Source organism: Petaurus breviceps, unplaced genomic scaffold (genome assembly GCF_028583685.1).
Source record: "Petaurus breviceps papuanus isolate PSGF00001 unplaced genomic scaffold, PetGlider_PUasm1.0 185, whole genome shotgun sequence".
NCBI lineage: Eukaryota > Metazoa > Chordata > Mammalia > Diprotodontia > Petauridae > Petaurus > Petaurus breviceps.
This window is the reverse complement of record NW_027185797.1, coordinates 41,645,658-41,655,709: the sequence shown is the minus strand read 5'-3', so window position 1 is coordinate 41,655,709 and position 10,052 is coordinate 41,645,658. Positions and strand designations below refer to the sequence as shown.

Here is a 10,052-nt window from a genome sequence, read left to right as displayed (position 1 = left end):
TACTGTCTTCTCCAAGGTGCCCTGCACAGTGTTCTCATCACGTTGAGTTCAATAAACTCTGAACACAAGGCCCTTTGTGTCTAGTAGGTCCTTGCACACTGCAGGGGCCTAATGTTTGAACTGAAAGCTGCAGGTCTGACTGAATCAGTTTCATCTATGAAATGTGGGTTAATAACTGTATCACCTACTTCATGGTCCAGAGCAAAACTCTTGTAAAACTATTTAAATCGTGAGGAAAACCAGTTTATGCTATTTCACCAGCCATCCGGAATTAACCAAAGGCCTCTGGAGCTGCCCTGGGCAGCCAGGTGGCACAGTGGATAGAGCATGGGACCTGCATTCAGGAAGACCTGAGTTCAAATGCAGCCCCAGAAACTACTAGCTGTGACCTTGGGCAAGTCCCTTAACCGTTCGCTTCAGTTTCCTCATCTAGAGAAGGGGATGGCGAACCACTCCAGTATCTCTGCCAAGAGCCCCCCAGATGGGGTCATTGCACCTAGGGCATGACTGCTCAACAAGTTTGGAGTTGTTTTAGTGGGGGAGATACAAGAAGCAAGACACAGCTCTGACGGTGACACCTGGGATTTCGATGGGGACACAGGATGACTCCCATGACAATATGAGGAAGACCCTGGGAGAGCAGGGGCTGGGGGCAGCCATGGAGGGGGAAGGAAGGGCCAGTGGTGACGCCCATCTGAGTGAGACCAGTGAGTGGGGAGGCTGGCCTGGCTCATGGGGCTCTGGGGGGGGTGGGGAGAAGCCCTTTCTATCTGTGAATTATCACAAAAGGGGAAGAGAGCCAGCCCAGGTAGTCACTGTATTTTATTGGAAAACATTGATCTATATTTTTCTTCACAGCTTGAACTGAACACAATATTGCCCGGTTTAAAAAATAGAACAAAACAAAATAAAACCACTCCCCAAATAGCCATAGCCTCATCCCACCTTGCTTGCCCACCACCGCCCTTGGCTGGGTTTCCGCCTCCCCTTCCCCTGGGAGGAAGGCACCAGGGGGTGGTTCAGGAGAGTGGACTCTCGTGTGTCAGGCGGCCTGCCTCCTTGCCAGGCCCGAGAAGGGTCAGTTTGATCCACCTGGGCATTGGGGATTGGGTGTGAGAGGGAGAGAGAGGGAAAGAAGAACCTAGGGAGGAGAAAAGACCAGTCTGCCCACGGCTCCTTCTTCATCCCAAATGTTAAGTTAAGAGAGAAACGGCTGTTGGTAAGAAGAGAGTTTGCTGATCATGCTTTCCGGCGGAGGGAGGGGGTGACTAGCAGACATAGCACAGACCTAGGAGCGAGCGAGCGCAGCAAGTCACTAGAGAGACGCGAGGCGGGCAGAGGAGGGGAGCGCAGACGGCCAGCCGGGCCTCTCCTACATTACTCTTATTGCAGCTATGATCAATGATGGTAGTAGCTGGGTCACCCCCCACCCCCAGGCTATATATGAATTTTGCCTGAAAAAGAAAAAAAAATCATGAGCACATAGCCAAGCGACCATTGACACATTCACTCAAACTGCGGGGCTGAAGCAGAAGCGGCAGGGAGGGGCGGGCAGCGGGATGTTAGCACCAGATATTTACAGAACAGCTCAGGAGATTGCTTTAGGAGTGTGGACATTTACAATTTATACAAGGTGCCAAGGGAGCAGGGACACCTCTCCCCTCCTCTCCCACAGGCCAAAACTTGGTCGAGCCAATCGCTGATGATTTGGGAATAAAAGCCAATGGGTTTTGTAATGTTGTCCATCCCTACCTTACTTTCTTCATCTGTCCTACCCCTACAACCAGTGTCTAGAATTCCCTTCTCCTCAATTTCAAAGGCCACATGAGGTGGCACCCCTTGTTCCTCATGCCCACCCACCCCCCACCCCAACACCTCATGTTGGAACTCCTCTAGACCTTTCACCATGGCCCCCCAAATGTTTCGAACACAGAACCACAGTGCCAGACGCATGCAAACATCTAAAGGGTTTGGCTTTCCTGCCCCAGGTAGGGACACTCTCCCCACTCTGCTGCAGCTCCCGGCATGGGGCCAGCACTGGCCACTGAAAACAGGGTAAGAAATCAAAGGGAGAGGAGGAGACCTACAGGGAGCCATGAAGGCAGGGACCCCTGCTTGGTTTTGTGGGGTGAGGTCAGCTCGGGCGCTGGGATGTCCCAGGGCAGAGAGGGAAGAAGGAAGGGAGGAGCTCAAAGAGCAGTCATGCAGCTTGGGACAAATCTCGTGTTGCTTTATGTCGGATTCTCAGTCGTCAGTCAGGGTTGGCTTAGAACCAGGTAGTGCGAGTAAGAGTGTCGGAGAGAGAGAGCGCGCGCGAGAGGAGAGAGAGACCAAAGGAGAACGGGCATCACCAGCTGCCCGTGGCCTTCACTTTGCGGTCATCATCTGCACAAACTCTGCCAAGACAAGACAGGGAGAGGGGAGGTGGGTCAGGCCCGGGGCCCAGAGCCACGGCCTGCTCACCATGGCACCAAGTGGCTCTGACCTCCCACTAATGAAGACACGGGCAAGGGATGCATGAGGACATCCCAAAGGCTGGGAAGCCCATGCCCCCCAAACCATCCCTCTGCCCTGCAGGTTGACCCTTGTCCCATCTATCTCCCCTTGGACTCAGCCCATGTCCGGGGCGGGGTGGACACACCTTCATAGTTAACTTGGCCATCACCATCTATGTCCGCCTCTCGGATCATCTCGTCCACCTCCTCATCGGTCAGCTTCTCCCCAAGGTTGGTCATCACGTGACGAAGCTCGGCAGCACTGATGTAACCGTTCCCATCCTGGAGGAGCAGATGAGAAAGGCCTCATGTCACACACAAGTGCCTCTTCACACTTTCTCAAATGTTCTCCATTCACCACCTCCTTTACTTCTCCGAGAGGCTAGTGCTGGGGATCACCTGGGGCAAAGGCCCAGGGAAGAAAGGGGCCCTGCCCACCTTGTCAAAGACGCGGAATGCCTCTCGGATTTCCTCCTCGCTGTCTGTGTCCTTCATCTTCCTCGCCATCATGGTCAGGAATTCAGGGAAGTCAATGGTCCCATTTCCTGGAAGCAGTGCCCGGGTTAGAAGAGTTTGGCATGCAACACCACAGATGAGGCCTTCATACGGCCCCAGGAGGGGAAGGCCAAACACCCCAGCACAGTGGTATGAGGGGTGCCTGCAGGTCCACACAGCTACCCACCCACCTCCCTCAGGGCTCACCGTCTGCATCCACCTCATTGATCATATCTTGGAGCTCAGCCTCGGTTGGGTTCTGACCCAGGGACCGCATCACTGTACCCAACTCCTTGGTGGTGATGGTCCCGTCTCCATCCTTATCAAACAGGGAAAAGGCTTCCTTGAACTCTGAAAGGTGAGATCACAGGGTCAGAGCTGGAAGGAACGCTGTCATTCCTAAACACCCTCATTGTCAAGAGTGGGTCAAGAGGAAAAGAAAGCAATCCCAGCCACATGGTTCAAAAAAGTCTCTGCCCGAGAGCCTCTGGAAGGACCCAGGCCCCTAACCAGCTCCACGAAGTCCTCCAGGGCCAAAGTATCCCTAAGGTTATCTGAGCAGTGGGCTCCAGCCCAGCTCTAGCCCTGGGGAGAGCGAAGTGTAGGCAATTCCAAACCACTTTGGATGGACACATTTTAACCTTTATCTTTATCCAGCCTCCTCCCAAAGCTGAGAGAAACAGACACAAGGGGTATCAGCAATCCCAAAGACGCAGCCCATCTCATTGTCTCTGCCAACCCAGATTCCTGTGTCCCCCCCACTCCCCCACCCCCATTTGCCACTGGGGCTGCCCATGGGAGGAGCTGTGAGCAGTTATGCGTGGGTGGGTGGCAGCGGTGCATGGATGGACGGACAGTGCGTGGGGAGGGAGAACGGGCTGCCGAGACAGAGGGATGGGAAGCTAGTGGGGCTGAGTGGGAGGGCCGCAGCTGGGGCTAGGCCGGGAGCGGGGAGATGCAGCTGACTGCGCAGGAGGCGGGCACATGGCTCCTCTCCCCCCACTGGGTTCATTTTGGCATCGGATGCTCCCATTCCCCTTCAGAGCTGCTGATGACAGCGGAGATGTCCAGGCGTCATTCCCTAAAGGGTATTATCTAGATGGGCATTTTGTTAACTAGGAAAGGGAAGGAAGAAGTAGGTGTGTACTTCTGGGGAGAGGAGGCTGAGAAGCAGAGAGGGGATGGAGGGGAGCAGAGGCAGGGCTACTCTGGACAGGATGGCCAGGCTCCAAGTAGCCAGGGAGGGCAGAGGAGGGATAACCTCAGGTCAGATGGCCAAATGGGACGCAAGTACAGTCTTTTCTAAGTGAACAAGGAGCCTGGAAGCAGATCTCTACGATTACCCTGGGGCTGACAGCTCCCTAACCTACACCACCAATGAGCCTCACCCAACTCGGCCGTCTGCACCTAGCTCACCGGGTCACTGGTGGTGGCCAGTTATAGTCACTGAGCGAATGGCATTCAAGAGGCGGCATGCAGCAAAAAGAACAGGAAAGTGGGACTTGGGAGATGTGGGTTTGAATCCTGGCTGTGGCTAAGCTGTTGTACCTCCAAGCCACAGGGCCCTCAGCTGCCCACCTAGGCTTGCTGTGGGGAAAGCCTTTGGCAATTCAGCAGGACCTCTGTACCAGGTGCCACAGGGGACAACAGTGCACAACACGGATTCCCCAGGGGGCGTCTCTGCCCTTTCCCCACAGCTAGCTGGCAAGGACAACAACACGTTTGTAGGAATCTAGTGGGGCCATGAGACACTTGGCTCAGCTGCGGACGTGTCCCTGGAGGGTGCGGGGAGTGGGGGAGGAGGGCTCACCTGCGATCTGCTCCTCAGTCAGCTGGTCAGCCTGGAAAAGCATCAGAGAAAGAAGACATCATTGGGTTGGCCGAGCCAGCCATCATTAAGGGTCCCCCCCGCCAATTCCAATTCTCTAATGAGGTTCTTTCCACCTCCTCAGGATGAAAAACCACTTTGTGCAGAGACAAGTCAGCATCCCTCCTGGGGATGAGGGTGACAAGGAGCATGGGGTAGGGCAGGAGCCTTTCCTGGAGCTGTTCAGCATGTCAGGGGCCATACTGGGCTTAAGATCCAGCTCCTGTGTAGAATGGAGAGACTGACTGGTAGGGCTGGGACCCGGTGCTTTCAGAGATCTTGTCTAACTGGGATATTCTATCATGATGTAGTGAAGGGTGGGGGAAGATCAAAAGGGCTCCCTCCTTCCAACACTGGCATTTTCAAGGGGAAAGAAGTCTCCCTGAGCTGTGAGTCTGTGCCTTTATGGTGTCATTGAGGAGGCAGGGAGCTTCTTCCCAAGAGGCCTAAGCAAGCAGGTCTAGAAGGTTCTGCCAAACTGAAACAGGTCAGTTCTTGAGCAGGGGGAGGGAGTGGAAGTCATAGCACAGACCTGTACCATTAACCCAAATCCTGTCCCATGTCACCTACATATAACAGGAAGCCTGAGGGTGAAGCATTCCTCCAGGACGGCCACACTCCAGGGCTGGGGCTGAGACCCACCTGGGCTAGCAGGCAGGTGCTGCTGAATCCGGCCCACTTCCTTGGCTGGAGGGTCAGGGGAGAACTTTGGTCTGCTCTCCTCAGACTTGAGGGGCAGCTGTCAGGGAAGGGGCTGCAGCAGTGGTAACCACTGCAGGCTTGAGCTGCCTTCCCTTACCACACTGCGGTGTTTTTAACCCTTTCTTTCCCTCCCTGCCATTCCAGCTGACAGGTCAGGTTTGGGCCAAGCCTGGTCCATGCTGTACTGCAGGGGGCCTCCTCCCCTGCAATGCGGGATGATTGAAAGCAAGCCAGTTCTCAGAACAGGGGGAAGGACCAATTGAGCACAGCGTTGCCTAGGGGAAGGGCCAGCCCAGAATTCATCAGAGGCAGCTCAGAATCTCTGCTCTGGCCCCACAGGCAGCCGAATGGAGGCCTATTCCACCTGGATCACTGTGGGTGGGTGCCTGCTCTTGTCTCAGATAATGCCCCAAACCTCCTCTCAAGGCTCCTGTGGAGAGAGTACTTTCTTTTCTCTTTTCCTCCTTGGGAAAGGAGACTTTGGACTCACAGGAAAGCAGGCCTGAATGAGTACAATGGGAGGGATGTCAAAGTTATGGAGGAAAGGAGGGCCACTCTGAAGAGAACCCAGGGTAACAGAGAAGGAGAAGGCCTCGTCTTTCTCCAGCCTCACTAGCCACAGCTGCCCTCTTCCCCTGTCCCCACATGGAGGATGTAGTGCCAGCAGTGAGCTGTGTGCTGGAGAAGGCCAGGCCTGGGCAGTGGCCCTTCTGAGAGGCCTGCAATCTTGTTCAAAGGCCCCAGCTTCTAGAGTACAAAGTATCTGCCCCGGCCACCTCCATCCTGACACCTGAGAAGACAGATCGTGGGAAGGAGTAATGCAAGCAGGGCTTCTCCTCAAGGCCCATGTCAGAAAGGAAGAGAGAGCTGGGCCAGTCCTGTCCCCCCCCCCCCCCCCCATATACACACTGCTTCACAACTAGAAGGCCACTGGCTCGGAGGCCAGGGCTGGTGCTGCAGGGGACTGGGGGAGGGGAGGCTGTGGGTGGCAGGGCCTGCCAGTTTCTTCCCTACCTCCATATTCTAGTCTCTCAGACTGAAAAGACCCAATCTATTGGGAGCAGGGGGTAGGGGAATGATCCTCTAGCTCAGGGCTGGCCCTAAGCTCCACGGGTACTGAGCCCAGACATCAAGGCAGGGAGCAGGCCAGCAGACGAGGCCAAAGTCCACCCCAGGTGTAAAGGATTCCTTCCCTCTCACCCCCTTGCTCCAGGATCCCAAGTGGAAGCACATGAAGTAACAGCTCAAATGAATTGCTGTGGCCCCTCAGGGGTGGTTTTGAGGTAGGAGACCCTGAAACCTGGCACCAGGTAGGATTTAGAGCCTTCTGGAGAGGAGTGGGGCTGGAGGCAGAAGGGAGCCCAAGGCAACGGAGGCTTGGCTGAGCCAGCCAGCAGGGATGGCGAGGCAGGGCTTTTTTTGGGTATATGTGTGGGGAGGGCGCGGGGGTGTGGTGCAGAGGAGGCAAGAACGAGTCTTCCTTTTTTTTCTCAAAATTCTAGCTGTGCCAAGGAGGAAACAAACATCTGGGACAAGTCACTCACCATCTCGGCCTCCTCGGCTAGAAAAGGAGGAGTTGGATGCAGATTATCTCTCAGGTCTGACATTCTATGACTAGGCCTCAGGAGGAGACCAAGAGGGCTGGAATGACTGCTCCTCTATGGGGGGTGGGGTGGGGGTGTTCTGAAAGTCACCTGATCCAGCCCCAATTACCCCCCTCGCCCCCCCCCCCCAGGGGCTCAGGCCCATCACTGAATCAGAGAAGGTCCAAGCCTGACGCCAAGATCCCCTACAGGGGATGGGTGCTAGACTTCCAGACAGTCCTCAGGACCAGGAGACAGGAGACCCCCGGCTGTATCCAGCAGGACGAGAATTCTAGTGCTGCCCCTTGTCTTATCTTCCTGGCTTTCCCCTCAAACCTCAGCTTCACTGGACATCATTTTCCAAATGCTACCCCGGGCAAATACCCACTGGCTCCTACCTTTTTGGTACCCTTGGCCAAATTCCACTGGACCTGATCCCATCTCCCCCAAAGCCCTAATCCACCCCCACCCCCTAAACTAGAAATCCTCTGTTCTACCCTTCAGGAAAACCACCTGCAACATCCTCCCCTAATCTCAAGCCCACTTTTCTCTTCTCAAAAGCCTTATTTTTTAATTTTCAATATCTTGTTGTACCAAAGAGAGTCCTCCCTACCCTGGCCTGTTTATCCCTCCCCCCACCCCCAGAGGATAGGCCTCTGCTACAAACTACCCTGAAAATCCCACTGTGGGCACACACTCAACTGCCATAAAAACTCAGCTTTTAGCTGCACCCCCCCCCCAATGCATTAAGCCACCTGAATCCTGGGACTGGGATCTTCTCCCAAACACTTCAGTTTGTAGCTTGGCCTGACCACTGGCACCTTGGGTTCTACTCTTCCTCCACCTGACCAATACCCAAACCCCGTCCATCATTCCCACAACTCCACCTTCCCTCTGCCCTCCCCCAGGTCCTTTCCTCTCTGAGCCTTCATCCAGCCCATACTCCTTCTCAAGTCTCTTTCCCCCTGTCCTACACCCCCAGAATTCCCAGAAGAGCAGCCTGTTGAGCTCCTCTCTTATTCCAGTCCCAACCCCTCCATCTTCCCTCCTATTACAAATGGTATCTTTCTCTCCCCCTTCCAATACCTTCTGCAAAGACACCAACTATTCCCCAGGCTCCAGAATCTCATTATCACCCCCCCCCCCCCAATGCAGGATTAACTCTCACCCCTTTCTTTTCCTTTTCCCCTCACTATGCCAGCTGCCCCTAGCATCCCTTAGCCAATCAGGGCTTCAGCCTCTCCCATCTTCACCCTACCCATCATTTCCACGAGGCTGCTCTGTTTTCCCCTAACAAATGGAACCCATCTCCCCTTCCTCTGGCTCCCGGTCTAATCATGACCTGGTTCTTCAAGGTTTCACCTTAACCTTCCAAACAATCCCTTTTCTTCCCCAGGCTTCAAATGCCCCCTCTTTTCCTGGCAAAAATCAGTCACCTTCACTAGAGTCCCCGCCCCCAACCCTCTACTCCCTTTCTGAGTTGCTTTCATCCTTCCCAAACCTCAGGCAACTACCCCCCACACTTCACCCCCCTTCCAGGTTTAATCTATCAACTCCACCGGGGTCCAAGCCTCACCCTCCCACGAGGTCCTCGGCCAGGGGCTGCCCCATCTTCCCTGGAGGTGCTCCAGGCACCCACCTTCCTCCAGGGGTCCTCCCTAATAGGAGCCCCCCACTCTACACAGACCAGCCGGCGTCCCCCGAGTCCATCCCAGGAGGGTCAGCCCCCGTAAGGGCCCCAGGGCACGACTCTTGGGGGTCTCTCCGGCCAGGGCCCACTCCTTCCTACCCTGCGGTCCCAGCTCCTCGCCGCCTTCTCTCCCCGCCCCCCTGTCAGTCTAGACCTCCCCCACCCTGCGAGGACCGAGCTGTGCCCCTCCCCCCAGGGATCCTCCTATCGGGCTCCATTCCGGGGTTCAATTCCCAGCCCCCACTTCGGGGCCACCCGCATCCACCCCTCTCTGCCAGGGCCCAACAGCCTATCCCGGGGGGCCAGCCTCACGTCTCCAGAGGGCTCCCTAGGAAGAGCGCAGCCAGAGCTCGGCACCCCGAGTTCGCTCCAATCCCCCCAAAATTAATCTCCTTCCCCGCCAGCCCCCAGGGCCCTCCCCGGCAGACCTTCAGCACCTCCCCCTCCGCATCCCATCACCCCCCCAGGACCACGTCCAGCCCCCCTCCCCTCCGGCAGAAACTGACACCCTGCTGCCCGAAACCAGGCTCGGGTCCTCCCTTCCCCCAAACCGCCTTCTGGGGTCCTCTCTGACCGCCTCCCCCTCCCCTCCGGGGACTTCTGGCTGGGAAGCCGATCATCTCTACCCCTCCCCCCACATCTCCCTCCCCCCTCCAGGGCCTCTGGACATGGAATTGACCATTCTCCTCCCCCAGACCACCCTGGGGGCCTCGAGGACGAACACTGACCATCCCTCTCGATCCTCCCCTCCCCCCACTCTAACGGTTCTCCCCTTACCCCACCCCCACTCCGCGCACACTCACCATGGCGGGGCACGGGCGCTCTGGGCACCGGAGGAGGATGAAGAGCGGAGTTAGCAGGAGGAGGAGGGAGGATTGGGGGTCGCGCGGCGCTGGGAACGAGGTTCCGAGCGCAGCAGGGGGCACAGCTCCTGCCGGATCCGCCGCCGCCGCTGCGCGCTCGCGCCACCAGAGACTGCAGCGCGCGCCGCCGACAGCCGCCCCGCCTGCGCCTGCGCCTGCGCCCCGCCCGTCCGTCCGCCGGCCCCGCCCCCACCAGATTCCCTCCCTCCCCGCTTCAGCGCCGCACTGCGGTGCAGGATCCCTCCGCCCTCCCGATTCCAGCCCTTTCCAGTACAGGCTCAAGCCGGATCTATTCTTGGGGTAGTGCACACCTCCGCCCCCGTCCGCGGCAAAGGGATTATTTTCTCGGCTCTTTTT

General features: G+C 56.7%; 1 protein-coding gene across 2 annotated transcripts; it reads right to left on the bottom strand.

The window, feature by feature from the left end:
* Nucleotides 1–804: 804 nt before the first annotated feature.
* Nucleotides 805–9,839, bottom strand: CALM3 (calmodulin 3). Of its 2 annotated transcripts, XM_069089086.1 has the most exons (6): nucleotides 9,636–9,839; nucleotides 4,801–4,831; nucleotides 3,198–3,341; nucleotides 2,934–3,040; nucleotides 2,642–2,777; nucleotides 805–2,396 (listed from the first exon to the last, which is right to left on the bottom strand). In XM_069089086.1, the coding sequence occupies exons 1-6, from the start codon at nucleotides 9,636–9,638 to the stop codon at nucleotides 2,368–2,370; spliced, it is 450 nt and encodes a 149-aa protein (XP_068945187.1). In that variant the 5' UTR covers nucleotides 9,639–9,839; the 3' UTR covers nucleotides 805–2,367. The 2 variants fall into 2 exon arrangements, with proteins under 2 accessions (XP_068945187.1, XP_068945186.1); XM_069089085.1 differs by lacking the exon at nucleotides 4,801–4,831 and having other exon boundaries at nucleotides 3,198–3,368; nucleotides 9,632–9,837.
* Nucleotides 9,840–10,052: the final 213 nt, after the last annotated feature.